The sequence below is a fragment of the Stegostoma tigrinum genome, chromosome 43 (assembly GCF_030684315.1).
Source record: "Stegostoma tigrinum isolate sSteTig4 chromosome 43, sSteTig4.hap1, whole genome shotgun sequence".
In the NCBI taxonomy this organism is placed as follows: Eukaryota; Metazoa; Chordata; class Chondrichthyes; order Orectolobiformes; family Stegostomatidae; genus Stegostoma; species Stegostoma tigrinum.
The window spans coordinates 5,531,767-5,549,425 of record NC_081396.1 but is presented as its reverse complement, the minus strand read 5'-3'; the positions used below and the strand labels follow the sequence as shown (position 1 = coordinate 5,549,425).

Genomic DNA, 17,659 nt, shown 5'->3' with positions numbered 1-17,659 from the left:
CTGGGTCCTTGGTGCTGTGATGCAGCCGTGCTAACAACTGTGCGCCTATGCCATCCCATTCAGTTCATTTCTTGTCAAGAATCGCGTGCCTTTAAATATTCAATGTTTTTGCTTCAACATTATTGAGAGAGATTATACCAAAGACTCACAGGTCTCTTTGACAAACAAAGTAGCTCCTCATCTCTATCTGATTTTGAAGTTGATGTGAGATAGTTCAGCCTTTGGTGGTAATGTGACTAAATGTCAAGGAGCTCTGTCAATTCCTCCCTTTCTGACAATTGCAATTGCCTGGCATGTCATTGACGTAAATGTAACTTGGTAATGATTGCCCAAAGGTTTGTCCTGCACAGTTTTTAATTTAATAATTCATGTTTCACTCATAAATCGAACTGAGATGATCGAATTACTGATCTTATTGTGTGAAATCAGGCAACTATATGACATTTTGATAACATTCAAAGATTTAATGCTAATACGATTGCCTGTGAATGATCTGAATTTACTTAAAGGCATATTTTCCTTTCAACATAGAGCAGAGCCATGAACGTTTTACGAGAAATCAATAGATTCTTCATCCTTCGCCGTAAATTCCAAATTATACATCAGATTCTGTTAGAGACAAATAGTGGTACTACGTTTTGGAAATCCAATTTGACAATAGATCACATTGCAGAATGCATTTCAACGATATGGTTTCAGCTGATAGTTTTTGGAAGATAGTAGAAAAAGTTGTCATGGCACAGGGCGAGGGAACACCACTCCTGGCTATTTTCAAATGTGATTTTACCAAAAATGCTTCTTGTTATTTTTCAATTAACAATAAAATGATCGTTGATTGAAAAGATGAAAAGTTATCATTTATTTCCGATTCTGATCTTTCATAATTTAGAATTATTTTTAATTTGGAGAGATTTCAAGATTTTTTTTCCTGCAGGATTCCGGTTCCTTGGATGCACCTTGTGTCTAGAAAATTCATCTGAGCCAGATTTGCTTCTGTCCGCGTCCCCAGATTATAACATTTCTCTCTGATACATCACCTCTTTTAGGCAGGCATTCGCCCAGGCTGGTGTCACTTCAGCCACTTGTTACACAGAAATGTTAAAATTATGTAATCGGAATCATATAAAGACATAGTTTTCAAGTCTGATACAAATCAATCCCACAGGCATTCACACTTGGAATTTTAAAAAGGAGCAGGCAAATTGTGTCTCACAGTTTATGTCTAAAGTAAACAGAATGGATGAACAAAAATCAGAAGAATCATTCTCTTCTCCCGTTAAAGAGCAGGAGGAGGCAATTGGGCTGAGGTCATAATGCTAACCTAGAGACACCAGTCAATGAAACTGTTCTGAAACCTGCTCTGATGTGGTTCATTCATGTGATGTTACCGTCGATAACATGACCACCATATATTGACACCACACGTGGATGTGGTAGCGCCTTCTAAAACTGCTGCAGTCCATGTGGTCCAATGAAGAAGAACTCGCAAACGCCAGCAGAAGACTTTATTGGATAAATATGGTTGTGTGTGCCATTTACGTTTCCGGTTCCTTGATTTGTGCCACGGCATCCAGCTAGTAGTCACTGCTTTCATTTACGTCGTCACTTATTGCTCTGTATTGTTGACTGTTGCTTTCACGTTTGTTACACTTGTGGACTTTTTTTGTCAAAAGCTGAACTGTAAATCATGCACTATGAAAACAGCAGATGTACTTCTGGCTACAGTGACTCTACTGAACTGTATCAAAACCATTTTCTGGGATTTTATGTTAATGGATGAGGATTGGTTGGAGAACATTCCTTGATTTTGTGGTGGAACAATTGAAATTGTCGAGCCTCTTGTTTTGTGTTCAGTAGAGTTCCTTCATCACGTTCTAAATCCTGTAATTCCATTTGCCCTCATTCTCTCGACCAATTCTTGAACTATTATACATAATTTGGTGACCAACTGAGCCTGCAAAAATCTGCATAGTCAGAGCAGTGAGGACTTTGCAAGCAACCCAGAGTTGGAAATGCGAAGGAAATCTATTATTCTACTAATGGTCATCTCACAGGATTTCATCCTGTTATGGAGAGATTCTGCCACATTGATTGCCTCATAGCATCAATATAAAGGTACAGTGTCAGCTGTTGACAGGTACAACTGAAGCATATGCTAAAACAATTTGAAAGTATGATGATGATGATTATTATTATTATCATGATTATTGATAATAATAACAACAGCAACTACGGCCTGAGTCGTCTGCAATGTTGTTTGCTATACACTTTCTCGTGATACACAGTGGTGGCGACATTGATAGTTATGAGCCTTATAGCAGTTTCAACATCAGTGAAATCTTTGATACGTGGTTCTTGTCCTGGATAAACGAATTGTGGTGAATATCGAGCACAAAACGAGCACCAAATCAATAATAATTTGATAATATCTCGATAAAGCATGAGTTAAGATGTTCAAGAGGAGAGTAGGTTCCATGAGTTGAACGTCTCGTTTGAAAAGCGACGTAGAAATCGACAGGGAAACAACACATGCTTGAGATTACAGCGAGACAGAAACCATCGCCACAGAAGGGACTACATAAAGCTTTAGTACCCATGGCACCTCATCAGAGCTGAAGTGAAGTCTGGAAGGGGTCAACATTAATGCTATAGTTTGGGGACTTGTAGTTGCGGGGGGTGAAGAATGCTTGAGAGAGAAGATGTTCATACTTTAGATTAATTGGTTGCTATGTGAGAATGGTAGAAGAATGGTTTGTCTCACTGCGAGTCTGGAAAGGGAATACAGTCACACAAGAGTCGGGGGAGGGGAGACAGGACAAAGCGACAGTGATCGTAACAAGTGAAACAAAAAGAAAGGGAAGAGATGGGAGAATGTAGCAAGTTAAACCAATTGAAATGGGAGTTGGTTCATAATTTGAAGGCTATCAGCACAATATTATGCCCAGAAGCCTGTAAAGTGCTTCGTATGAAGAGGAGATCAGAGTGGGAATATTGCGATCGTTCTTCCAGAGAATGAAAACTATAGGTTGAAACATTTTCCCGTCGTTTTCTGTGATTATATCGGTGAGTAAGAGTATGTCCGAAACTCAGATTTGACAGTGTCAGTGCGTGAGTGAAAGCATGCTAGTGTGTGAAAAAAAATTGTGTGACAGAGTGTATGTGTGTATGAGAAATGCTGGGAATGAAAGCATTTATAATGAATCTGATGATTTTGACAGAGTGATTGCACGTGTGAGTGAGATTTTTAAAATGAGAGCACGTGTGAGTTTGAGCAAGAAAGAAAAAAGAAATAAAGAGTGAAAGAAAGAGAAGAAGAACAAAAGGAATAAATGAAGGAAGCAAGAAACAAAGAAAGAGAGAAAGAACAAAAATGAGAAAGCAAGTAAGCGAGAAGAAAGAAATAAAAAGGGAGAGAAAGAAAGAGAAAGTAAGAGGACAAGAGAGAAAGAGGGAAAGACCAAAAGAAAGAATGAAAGAAAGAAAGAAAGAATGAAAGAAAGAAAGAAAAAAAGAAAGAAAGAAAGAAAGAAAGAAAGAAAGAAAACAGAAAAAAAGTGAAAGAAAGATAAAAAGACAGACAGAAAGAAAGAAAGATGTGATGACGTCATCTTTCGACATTTAAAACACAATCGTTATCTCGCCAATGCCAGCCCAGACCTACTCCAAATACCTCTCACATCTCAGTGTCCCTCTAATTCTTTTCTATTCTGCATTCTTGATTTTGAAATCAATCCCAGTGTCATTGATACATTTAACTGCTAGAGTCTGAGTCTTTTGAGATTACTTTCTCAATGGCATGCCTTCTTTGTTTCGGGCGCTACTTATAATTTATCTTCTGCCTCAAGAATGTTTTCTGTTTCATATTATGCATTTGTGAGTCTTCGTGTAAAAGCTATGCTTGGTTAAACTCCTGTAAGAATTTCAGCACTGGTGTTACAGTAGGCACGACCCTCTCTCCTCATGCGGAAACTGGAGATTGCCAAATAAGTTTCACATTGCCATGGGAGACTGCCGTTCCATTAACGACTGAAAATATGACGATTCAAAATGAACAATTCAATGGGGCAAGACCACATGCACAGTAGACGTGAACATCTGTCAACTTCAATTTCCTCTTTCAAAGGTTTCGATTCTTAATTCCAAAGCCTGCATTAAGAATAAAGAAACTCAGCTGGATCTCACTATACAATACTAATACGTCATTCCAATGGTCACGCTATATATTCGTGTAAGTAATAGAAGTATTTTTTATCTTACCATGCAGCTAATATCGTGATTGAACTCTCATAACCTCTTTCCTACACTGTGATAAGACCACAGCAGAAATTGCAGGCTGCTACATTGTGATATGCTATTACTTCCCATAATGATAATAATAATAAAAATTGGCAGTTTGCTACTTTAGAGTAGAAGCTAATGTCCCAAATAAGGCATTACTGGGCCACACACAAAGTTCCATATTTCAGACATACAATAAACAGAATGCTCATAACCATATCAAAATAAATTGAAATACAAGCGTAAGTGATTGACTATGGCTTATCATTACAAAGTTCACGATTATGTAAGGCACACACATTTATTTGTAATTGTTTACTGTCCCTTACGTTCAGACAGCTGGTTGATGTCAGAAGAATACACGCAGGTCCTGAAAGGGGAGATAAATCACTTCCAGGGATTCATACCACAATGAGTAACTTATTTGAGAACTATTCCTTCATGGAATGCTAATAACTTTGAGAATTGGGTAGCAAACGACATAAAGGGGAAGAATAACTTGTCCATGCCATGCCTTTCATAAATGAAAGTATTTCCCAAGACTGTGCAGCTTGGCTCTGTCAAATATTCATGTTTTCCCTCATTTATCCCCAGTGAGACGGACAATGAAGTTTCAAACTGCCGTTTGATTGCAATCACGGTTCTATACCCTTCTTTTTCAATGTTGTAAAGCGAATGATGTTATTATACTTGTAGCTGAACTGCTGTCTGTCTCCTTCTCACCATAAACCAATAGCAAGTGTAACTTCTTTTTCTAGATACAGAGATTCGATCTTATCACGAACCTAAATCAGTCCACTCCCATCTCTTCCATGCTCTAAATTGGAGTAAGCTCACGATTATGCAAGGCACGTGTATATATTGGTAATGGGTTAGAGTCCATTCCGTTTTGACTGCCTTGTAACTTTAGTTTATTTGGAATTATTTTAATATTTCAGCATTAACGTCACGTCAGTATTTCAATACATTAAAATCATATCCATTTTGAAATGATGATTCAACACGCAGTTGGGTCTACGAAATGAGAATAATGAAAGCAAATTCTGTACCAAGAGGAACTGCAGATCTGTTTGAGTTTCTGCTAAACAATACGTGTAGGAAGGGGCAGCAAATGGTTGAGTCTGCACAATAATATTAGATGGAATTATAGTTTACAAATGCCCGATGCAGTGTAAAGAGTGTTTTTATTACATGACTTCATATATGATGTATGGCTTAGATCTGTAGCATCAAATGCACATGTAATGGCGACAAGATAAATGTAACATTGAAAATTGTAAGCTGGCAGGTGGCATTAACAGTAGATGACGACTTGCAGCAAAAAACTAACGAAGTGCACAGTGCAACATGAAAACAAACATGGTGAACTGTGGAGATTCGCAAAGTGCCTACTCAAATCAAAAACACAGGGTTGTGCAATTAGAGACATAATGGAGCCCACTGTTTTACGCTGAGCTAATCATGAAAAATAATCAGAAGGCATGTTTATCGTAGCCCATCAGTAAAGCAGACATGCTCAGGGCAACACAGAATAGTACATCATACAGTTTGGAAGCAGCTGAGATTGATTCTAATCAAAAATACAAAGGCACTTTATCAAACCGAATATTCATACCCGCATAGCATATTGCAATATAAACAGAGAAACGACCTGGCGTAACATAATCACAAGTCGGGTTGAGTGGAACAATAATCGAGGCCAAGTCATTTGAAATAGGAACAATGCCATTGCTTTGTGCAACACAACCAGACTGTTTGTCTGGTTTACTGTGTACTGTGATCAAGCACTAAGAAATACGAATGTGCAGAGTAATATAAGCAAAAAGATGAGCGAGTGACGAAGCAATTGAGATAGTCACTTGTTTCAGAGAGTGTCTTGTGTGTCGTAATCACTGTTACTCTTCACAAGAAGCCAAGAGTTCTTTGTCGACTGTCATCCTGCACAGCCTAGTTCAAGTGCTCCCTGTTCCTGAAGTGTGCAGCAATCTCTGACCAAGTAGAGGTATTTAATAATTGATCACGTGCTAATACAATGATGGTTGATGCCAAATGAAACACTTGCAGATTTCCATCGAAGTCATAAATTTTGTCAAGGCACTAAACCAAGCAGAAGCTAATGCCATTATCAACAATATCTGAATGACAAGTGCAGCACAGAAGAAACACTTTATGCATTCCAGCTCCACTCAGCAGCAATGTGCATAACATGAAACCCCTGTATCAGAGAGCGTTGGAATGTTTTGACATATAGAGCAGTTATAAAATATCGACAATTTCAAAGCAAAACATAAACCACTCTGACCATCGCTGACTGAGAAAAGAGCCATCAAACGAAATTAAATTTCCCAGCATTGCCTTAATTCCATTTCCTTTTGAAATAAACATGAGTTTTAAAGATTTATGTTGTATGCCCCTTTGCTAAGCGGGTTCAAGGCTGATGTCTCTGCTGTCATTTCAGCCAGCGAGTTCCAGAACACACACTGGGCCCAGCTTAAAAACATTCTGTTCTTTCCTCTCAATGTTTGATCGATAACTTTTCAAACAATGCACCTGTTTCACTAACGTCTCAAGCAAGGGAATACATCTTTTCAGTCTATTCTACCTGCACCACGTATAAACTTTATTCCTCATATCTTTATTTCTTGAACAATTAATCCATGTTGATACCGGTAATTTATTCGTGGGGGCGTTAGTTCCGAGAACAAGAGCAGGAGATTGCGAATATTTCCTCAGTATAAGTAGCAACTAATTATTACAAATAAATCATGAAAACTTAGACTCGCTGAAACAATTCCCACACTTACTGTGAGCCAAAATTCTGGAAGTCTCTTTTCACCAGAATTGTAGGTGTTCTTACTCTTGCCGTCTGCTGTGACTGAAGTAGGTTGTTCCCCGACTTCCGAGTCCACAGCAATTTGTGGTCGATAGAAACTGCAGGCCTAGCTAATGATTCACGCACCCACGAATGTATAATAAATTAACATGTTTGTGCTTCAGAGTAGGGAGTAGGGTTTTAGGTGGAATGTCTGGTGTGTTTATGTTTCTAACGTTCGCATCTTCCAAACTATGACTGGCCTCTCTGCTTGAAAGAAAAAGAGATCAGTAAGAATGCAGACTGATCTGAAGAGTGAATGCAAACTGGTCCACGTTCCACTGAAACAGGTGGAATGAAGAGAAGACTTCATTGAAATATTTCACATAATGAATGAGTTCAAAGATGTGTTGGGGTAAAGTTTTATTTTGTTGATAATGGCAGGAAAAAGGAAATTTTTTTAACAGGATTGATTTAGTGTATAGGGCTCATTGATAGATTTAGAGCATGGAACTGTTGGATTTGATGCAGCTATCAGGAGCAGAAATATTGCAGGAGGGACAAAGGAACAGAAGAAAAAAGTGCTTTGTGGAAAGGGTTTATTGTTGTGAGAGGGGTGACAGGCCAGTGTAGAGTATACATGACTGGCATTCTCCAATTTGACAGCTGATTAACCCTGACCTATATATTTTACATAATGTAAAACTCAGCGGCTCAGGGAACATGCGGCCAAATAAAGCAATTGGTTGTAGGAAATTTAAGTTGCCAGGGCACAGTAGATGCTCTTCCCAGTAAGTAACAGTAAAACCACAGCAGAATATACACAAACTGAAACTAACTGAAAATTCCGAGTGGTAGGGCAAGTTCTCACGGTGGCATTAAAACTGAAACAAGCCACAGTAGTTGCAGACATAGAATTAGATAAAATAAAATCAACTTGAAAATTGAAACTGAGGCGAAGTTGAAACATCAACACCTTTGATGGAACAATATTGCTTCCATGATGCATTAAAGTGGCAATTAGAAATGATTAATTATTGACGACTGAAGCTCAGCTCAATTGAATCTGTTGTTTTCACTGGACGTCCATGTGAGCAGTGAGAAACACTTTGTAGATGTTGTGGTGAGTGGTGTTCCACAGGGCTCTGTCCTTGGGCCTCTACTGTTTGTAATTTTTATTAATGACTTGGATGAGGGGATTGAAGGATGGGTCAGCAAGTTTGCAGACGACACAAAGGTTGGAGATGTCGTTGACAGTATAGAGGGCTGTTGTAGGCTGCAGCGGGACATTGACACTATGCAGAGATGGGCTGAGAGGTGGCAGATGGAGTTCAACCTGGATAAATGCGAGGTGATGCATTTTGGAAGGTCGAATTTGATAGCTGAGTACAGGATTAAGGATAGGATTCTTGGCAGTGTGGAGGAACAGAGGGATCTTGGTGTGCAGATACATAGATCCCTTAAAATGGCCACCCAAGTGGACAGGGTTGTTAAGAAAGCATATGGTGTTTTGGCTTTCATTAACAGGGGGATTGAGTTTAAGAGTCGTGAGATCTTGTTGCAGCTCTATAAAACTTTGGTTAGACCGCACTTGGAATACTGCATCCAGTTCTGGGCGCCCTATTATAGGAAAGATGTGGATGCTTTGGAGAGGGTTCAGAGGAGGTTTACCAGGATGCTGCCTGGACTGGAGGGCTTATCATATAAAGAGAGGTTGACTGAGCTCGGACTTTTTTCATTGGAGAAAAGGAGGAGGCGAGGGGACCTAATTGAGGTATACAGGATAATGAGAGGCATAGATAGAGTTGATAGCCAGAGACTATTTCCCAGGGCAGAAATGGCTAACACGATGGGTCATAGTTTTCAGCTGGTTGGAGGAAAGTATAGAGGGGATGTCAGAGGCACGTTCTTTACGCAGAGAGTTGTGAGAGCATGGAATGCGTTGCCAGCAGCAGTTGTGGAAGCAAGGTCATTGGAGTCATTTAAGAGACTGCTGGACATGCGTATGGTCACAGAAATTTGAGGGTGCATACATGAGGATCAATGGTCGGCACAACATCGTGGGCTGAAGGGCCTGTTCTATGCTCTACTGTTCTATGTTCTATGTTCTAGATGCTTTTATGTAAAAAAGCTTCTTTGATTGTATTTGTCCAACTGCAATTCGACTGAGGTTTATTCTTAGACACGAAAACTGAAATAAAAATTTAAAATCAAATATTCATGCATCTGTCGCATTGTCAATATCCCTTATGTCTGAAGTTTAAATACAATTAGCCCCATGATTATTTCTGCTTTTCCAGGGCTCCATTTGATTAGCCCATATGTTTACGTGGCGAAATTTTCCATGTGCTCATTGTATCTGCTTTCTCCTTCCACCCCCCTGTGTAAAATACAAGAACAAATCATCTGTCTCGTGGACCAATTTTCCAATAACAGTGTTCAAAATTTCAGTAAAGGATAATTGAATTCAAGTTTCACAAAATACCAAATGTATTCATTGAAACAAAACACGTTTTCGATGTATATATTGGATTCCCAAACAGTTAGTGCCATTGACATTGTGCAGATCTGGTTCCCAAATTTCCCGCATCACACATCTGCAAAGCACTGCACGCATTTTTATTTCCGTACTGTTGTCTCTGCTGTTTGCATTGCAGTATCTGTAATCCTCAGTCGGTGACGGCTTTTGTATGGCTCTTTCATCAATGCTCTTTATTACGGCGTTGTAGTCTGTGGCATGTTCATGTTTTTATACAACTCTGTCCGTGTCCTGTATAATTTTGTCTGCAATTCCCACTCTGGTCAGGTTTTTGTACAGCTGTCTCCGTGCTCTGTGTTACTGTGTTCCAATCGCCAGCGTATTTATGTGTTTGTACATGCTCTGCATAATTTTCTCTATGATTCCCATTCTGTTCAGGGTTTTGTACAGCTTTCGCTGTGCTCTGAATAACTGCCATAATCGCCAGTATGTTCATGTGATTTTACAGCTGTCTCCATGCTCTGTATCATTTTGTGTACAATTCCCATTCTGTTTTTGTACTGCTCTGACCGTGTTCTCGATCACTGTGTGTGCTGTGTGCCGACCCAGTGCACAGTAATACACAGCAGAGTCACTCAGTTGTATTGTGGAGATTTTTAATCGACTGATTTTTGTCGAGGAGTCAACAGCAGCAGAAATTCTGCCTCCCGCTGCAATTTCTTCATTCTGACCTCCTGATGTGTCGCTCTGAAGCAAATATTTCAGACCCCCTCCTGGGGACTGCGTGTACCAGGAAACTGTGTAACGACAGAATCCTGAATATTCACAGCTGAAAGTAACAGTGTCTCCGGTAACAGAGCTTTGTACAGCTGGGCTGCGGGACACAAGGGATGGGGAATCTGTGGAATAAAATAAAAGATTTTTCGCACTGATTATGGCAGAAACTTGGCAATCATGTAGACACTTCTGATATGAAGATACTTTTCTTAATTTGACTTGGTGTTGGAATTGTCTTTGTCATAATTAACGAAATAACATTGAAATGTTGCAATTTCTTGTTGTTGACATGGAGTTGCAGTGATTTGGCTGAAATGCCAGCATGGGTTCGGAGAGTTCAGAATCTAGACTTACAGTCAAACCGGTATTGGAAACGCACTGCAACAGGGAATGATCCCCATGGGAACAGGCACAAGTCACAGAATCGGAAAACAAACTTGTTGCTTTTTCTAAGTACCTGCACCTGCACCACAGACAGTATGATAACCGGATGTGCTGTCTGCTTCCATCGATTTTATTAAAGCCTTTTTGTGTATTTCTGGTGAAATGTGCATCTGGGAAAATATTTCAATCGGTTTTTCTCCTCCTCACTAAGATGGCCAGCTTCCAGAATTGTTGGACCTATGAAAACCTCTGCTGTGTTACCACACTAAGTTCCAACAAATCGTCATAAAACTCATCCGCAGTAATTGACCTGGATGGGTGCTACTTCAGAATATCAGGGAATAGAGTCAAAGAACAGTAACAACACAGAAGAAGGTTATTCAGCCTGGCATGTTCATGCTGCCTTTCTGAATGAGGAATTCATTGACTACCATTTCCTACTCTCTCCCAGCAGCCTTAAACAGTCTTCATTCCAAAGCAATATCCAATTTCCTCTTGAACACCTTGATCGAGTTTGCCTTTCCATGCAAAACTGTTATGATCTGGAAATGCATGCGGGATCAAAATCATTCACCTTGAAACTACTTTTTCTGAAGTCGCCATTTTCAGTTCTGTTCCTGAGTACATTTTGGTTCCCGACATTTCCATCAATGGCGACAGTTTCACTTTATCTGCTCTGTTCTGACTCCTCATGATTTTGAATACGGCCATCAAGTAGTAAGGATGTGAACTCTTTGGAGCGGATATACAAACTGTTGACCAAGTTGTTGCCTCATATGGGGGATATCAGCTATGTAGAAAGTTTGGTTGGGTGGGTTTGTTTTCATTGCCACGTAGAAAGAAATGGTGTGAATTCACAGACGATTTTTTAAGATGATGAATAGCATGGATAGAGTGGAAAGTATGTGGCTTTTTTCGCAGAGTGAAAATATTAATTACGAGGGGTTACAAGTTGATGGCCCCGGGGTGAAGGGGTGTGCGTGGGCAGTTGGTTGAGAGCTTTAGGAAGATATGCGAGGCAAGTTTTTCACACAAAGGGTGGAGAATGCCTGGATTTCGCTGCCAGAGGAGATGGTTTAAGCAGTCATAACAGCAGAATTGAAGAAGCACCTGAACAAATACATGAATAGGAAGGAAATAAAGGGATACAGATCCTGTGTTTGAAGGCAGTTTTAGTACGGAAAGGCAAAAGGTATCAGTAGAAGCTTAAAGGGGCTCAGCTGCCGTTCCTTTGCAGCATTATTCTTTATGCTGAGCCCATTTATTTTTAAATCAAACTTCCATTCTTGAAGAAAAATAATCCCAACTTCTTCAACTCAACTCTCTCTCTCCGACTTGTCCGGGTCGTGAAATCATTCTTGTGGATTCTGCATGCTCTTTCATGTCTTCACTTTGGCCCCAACCTGAAAAAAATATTCTCGCTGGAGCCAAAGCACGTTCTAAGGATTTATACAAGTTCTTTGAATTTTGCCCTCAATGTCCCTTTTTATAAAAGTAACGAAACTGTATGCATTATATTGTGACCGCTCATGATACTTATACTATTTTATGCACTGGTGCGAGAATTTTGTATGGCCACACTGTGGGTCCAGTCTACCTTTGCGTTTTTTAAATAAATCATGGAGGCAATCTCGCTTATTTCACGTTCCTGAGCATTTTTGAAGTATTTTCGTTTCAAAATCTATACCTCTCACTTTATGATATTTATTTGTTATTTTCCATCTTGTGAATTTGTCCCAAAGCCTCACAATTCGCGTTTGGGCTCAGCCACTGCAATTTACATTGTGGTTTCACCACCACGAAGAGCTGGGTTCTCTGGGTGGCTGACAATTTCAAGTCCCTTGGTGGATTGATCAACTGTCATCTATGTTTTCTGGCAAAGTGTTTTCTCAGATTTGCAAGTTTTGGAATCTGCAGATCAGGTACAGTCCATTGGGTGCAATTGTCTGCACCTATTCTTGTACTCTGCAAATGCCTCCTCCATTCCGAATGGCAACCGACACATTTATACCTCATTCCCGTTTCCTTCTATTTTCTTCCACTTTCCCTTCTCTATTTTGAAACGATTTCCATCACCGCATGGAGACACTTGGCCCAATTTTAAGCAGCTCCACATTCTGATCTTTTTGTGTAGAAATGCATTCCTCCGAATATTTCTGTCTGTTGTGTCAGTGCTGACATGTATTGTACAGCGCTTTATTCCAGAGCGACGTATGGAAGAAGCAATCTCATCACATTGATATCATTCGGCCTTCAGCCCAAGTTCAAGGATTTCTATGGAGCCTCTTCGTACTGCCCGAATTTCGAGAGGAAACTGTTAAACTTTCTAAATGATTTTTAAGTCTGCTCAACCCTTTATTCAGTGGTACAAAAACAAATCAAAGCTGATGGTGCAAAAGTGTATAAAAAACTGAACAACTGAGGCCATACCCCCCTTAAATAGGACCAAAAAATTGAGGAATATCAGGGCTGCTGATCTTTCTTCACATTGTGCTCCGTGCTCTTTGCAAATACTTTGACCTCCTACATTTTCAAACATCTAGCAAAGCGCGTGGATTACTCATTAGATCCCTGAAGTGCTGCACTCACTTTAATTAAAGTTACATCAACAATACAAGCAAATGCAGCCCTGTATATATCTGTGACTCGACACAGACCAGTTCATCTTCAACGTCATAGAATCATAGAGATGTACATCATGGAAGCAGTCTGTTTGTTCCAACTCATCCTTTCCGAGTAGGTGTCCTAAATTCACGAGATACTATTTGCAAGAATTTGTCCCATATTCCTCTCAATTTGACCTGTGAATACAGCCGTCCTGATGCCTTTTAAATGTTGTAATGGCACCATGCTTCACCACTTCTTCTGCCAGTTCATTCCCTACATGCTTAAACCTGTGAGTGAAAAAAATGCCACTTAGGTCCTTTCTAAATCTTTCCCCCGTCACTTTTAAACCGTTTCCTCGAGTTTGTGACTCCCTTACCACGGGGATAAGACCTTGTCTATTTACCCTATCCGTGCTTCTTTTGATTTTGTGAAGTTCTGTACGATAGCCCTTCACCCTCAGATGGTCCATGGAAATTAGCTCCAGCCTATTCAGCCTCTCCTTATTCTCCAAACTCTCAAACCTGGCAACATCTTTTTAAGCCTATTCTGAACCATTTTACATGTCACAGCATTTTCTTCCAGGAGTGAGAGCATAACTGAGCGCAATATTCCAAAACTGACCTAAACATCATGTACAGCTGCAATGTGGCCTCTCAATTCCCAGACTTAATGCATCGACCAAAAACGGCAAACATATGAAAAGCCTTCTTCACTGCACTGTCTACTTCCGACTTGGATTTCAAAGAAGCATGAACGGCACTCCACGTTTTCTTTGCTCAGCTGGACTCCTCACGACTTTACAATTAAGTGCATAAGCCTGCTGCCTGCTGTGATTTGCCGTAATAAATTGCTGAACGTCTCTTTTAACTGTATTAAACTCCACCTGCCATTCCTTGATCCATCAAAACGTGTGATCACCGTCCGTTTGTGCTCTGAGGTAACCTTTCACTTTGCCCACTACATTACCAATTTTAGTGTCACCTGCAATCTTACCACCCAGACTTTCCGTGTCCGCATTCAATTCATACATATGTATGTATGTGTAAAATCAAACTGAAAAGCAACCACCTTGACCCTTTCACCTGAATATCTGATCAGCTTGCTGTGAAATGAAGAATTAAAACAAAACACAAGGTATTTGCAAATGACTCATGTTCAGGGTTATTTCGCGTCTGCAGTTGCACAATTGCATAACTGGTCTGTTCAGGCAAACAATGGATAAATACGTCTCCTGTTTATATGACTGTCAGATAAATGACCTTAGAGTTCTGACAATCTTGCTCAAAAAGGCAAGAAATCGAACACACTGGAAGACTGGAAAAGAAACATATAAAAAAGGCAGATCAGGGACACTTGCAGCGACAAATCCAGCAGTATCTTGAAACTGACCATCACTAAGCAGAGACCCAGAATTCGAAACTCAGAGAAGACAAAGGCTTGTTGCACTAAAACTAGCCAGTTCATCACACACGGGCAGGGATCTATATTATAGTTAGATATTGTGTTGCCCATATGCTTTACAGCAATTAAAGAGTTGGTTCGAAAAAAAAGCGTAGTTGTACGAGTTTCTAATTTTGCTGTTTGTACTTTGTAACAAAATCTGAGATTCCAGCAGAAGAAAAGTCCACACCATTCTCTCGAGAATTAATATTTACTATGGGTCGTGTGTTTGCAGTCGCACACTTTGTTCAAAACGAGGGGAGAAAGATGGTGATTGCTTAAATCAAAGCAATTGAAAGAAATGTTGGGAAAAATAAAACTAAATTCAATCACTGACTGCCCCAAAATGAAATTCCGCCAGAATTACATTCATTACCTTTGAAGCCTACTTATCATTCTCTAGAATTTGTGTCCCTCCAGATCTCATATCAATTACTGCAGAGCAAAATTGCCTTTCCCGGTGTCTCATTCCCATTGATAGATCAGACAGAAATCCTTGGCACAGGAGAGAACACTTTGACTCCGCTGCTATTTTCACAGGAAAGTGCAACTCAACTAGTGTGAGTCCGAGTTAGAGGTTTTAGAACCCGAGGCCATTGAAAACAATTCAAATTGAATGACTGCGAGGGACTGGGATGCCGGTTTTAATCATCTGATGTCCCCTTTGGGCCAAGGATATCCAAGATCGAGTCACACAACCTATTCAGTCTTTTCTCTAGTTTCACCCCCAGACCTGACTAATGCTGCTAATTCTGCGCTCAAATCTAAAATTGCAATTAAAGCCTTCCTTAGAAAACTTTGTCTTGATAAAATTGCGTTTAAGAACTACAGATCAAAGGAATACAGTGACAGTACCCAGTTTCCTGGAGAGTGTTGAATACATTGGTGCTTGGAGTCACTTACCAGCTGTAACAGTCACTTCTGTCCCGGACCCATCTGCAGTGGCGCTCTTCCAACACAGTGACACCATTCTCAGACACACCAATGCAAAAACTACTGACCCTCCATTGTCCTGGGTGAAGATCACTAGTTGACTCGGCTTTGTTATCGAGGAGATTTGAATCAGTATACACAATTCCAAATTTGACATAACATCGCATTTCAAGCTGTTGTTGAGGAAACTCTAAAATCTTCATGACATGACTGAAGAAGACGAACGGGGAATGACCTCTTTGTTGAAATTGGGAACAATGTTAAAGAACTGTAACAGAAATCCGAAAAGTAAATAAAATTAAACAAAGGCTCGGATTTCTACCAATACACGATTTGGTACAAGCCTACAGAATCTGCATTTTAATTGCACATGTTACTTGATCAGCTCTGATTCACTGTGAAAGTCCCAAAATTCACACAGTGTTTCCAGTCAGCACCAAATCTCCTGGTATTACTCAGGTATGGAATCTTTGTTTAAACAGCGGCTCCAGTTGTCAGTTTCAGAAATGGATTACTTCCAGTATCCGTGACTACTGACTGGGATCAGTTGTTTCCAACACTGATACACTGACAACGATCCCACAAAAGACATCACCATCAGACTACTCAGCATTTACAATACTGAAGATAATAACAGTGTCATTCCAGTTCCAATATAAACAGGACTGTGGAGGTGGCACTGAGAGGTGAATGTATGGGGTGTTCAGGGCAGATAGGGTTGGGATTTTACCCTGTTTCTGTGATAATGGACAGACAGGGCTTTTTTGTGTCACGGGAAGCTGAGCCCCATCATTGTGCATCGTAAAGGTACTCTGCTTTGCAATAATAGGTGGCGGTGTCTTCAACTTTCACATCCTGAATTTCCAGCGAAAATGTCTTTTCTTCTTTATTTATCCTCACATTAAACCTCCCCCCTGCCGAGACCCGCTCCCGCTCTGATCCAGCCTGGCGTTGTTTGAAGAAAGTCCCTTCAGTTAAAGGACGACGGTAGAAACCACCATAGAAAACACAGTCGATGTTGAGAGACTGACACTCTTTTGTGGTTACTGCTGGCGGCGTCTGTACCACTGACTGACTGAAAGATCCTGGAAATTAAAGAGAGATACATTAATGGGCTTGAAGTGACCTTGACAAGATACAACGCCTGCTGTTTTAATGGACACGGGGAGCTTTATACAAAATGCCGGCAATGTTAAGTTGCCTGATTTCTACTTACGGTGTAAATAGGCACACAATGTGAAGATAAGAACGAGTCCCATTTTGCTATTGTCTGGTCCGATACATGACTTGTTTGAACTGGGAGATGAAAGCTGCTCTCGGACAGGGTCTCAGAGCTGGACTGAAATACAGCAGAATGATTGCGTTAATTTGTAAAGGGCACTGTCCTTGGTGCGATGTGAAATGCCCTCCTACCTTAGTCTGACGTACAGTGGGCGGGATTGGAACCTCCTCTGCGAATGGAGCCTTCGATCCACCATGCACCCAGAGGGATGTGCTGGGATTCCATAACTGCCAAGAAATCACTCATATTCCTCTGAACTTGTTACCAGGTTCAACCCTCAATTGGGGGATGGCACCTCAGACTCAATCAGCCAGTATCAGTGCAGCCGCTGAAAGGCATGTTAAAATGTGAGATAGCCTAGTCGAATTGTCAATACCCTGGAAGAGACCAGACAGACACCTTCGATTCTTCCTGTCGTCTCTTATGAAGTCACAGCTTAACAGCACGAGTCAGCTCCTCAAGTCTGCTCAGCAATTCAAAACAAGCAACACTAATCGGACTTCTTCAGTTTCGCATTTACTCCACATTCTACTCGTGCTTTTTGTTTTAAAGGATCAGGAATGTATCTCACTCTGCCTTAAAATATCCAAATATCACTGCCTTGTGTTTGAAAAAAAAAGTGGTCTTTATCTCTGTCTTAAATGTTCGACTCTGCATCATCAAGCTG

General features: G+C 40.3%; 1 protein-coding gene across 1 annotated transcript; it reads right to left on the bottom strand.

Moving 5' to 3' along the window:
- Window positions 1-10,061: 10,061 nt before the first annotated feature.
- Window positions 10,062-16,969, bottom strand: LOC132206769 (uncharacterized). The gene is made up of 4 exons (XM_059641727.1): window positions 16,927-16,969; window positions 16,509-16,795; window positions 15,681-15,726; window positions 10,062-10,468 (listed from the first exon to the last, which is right to left on the bottom strand). Exons 1-4 carry the CDS (start codon window positions 16,967-16,969, stop codon window positions 10,062-10,064), a joined length of 783 nt encoding a protein of 260 aa, XP_059497710.1.
- Between the last annotated feature and the right edge of the window lie 690 nt (window positions 16,970-17,659).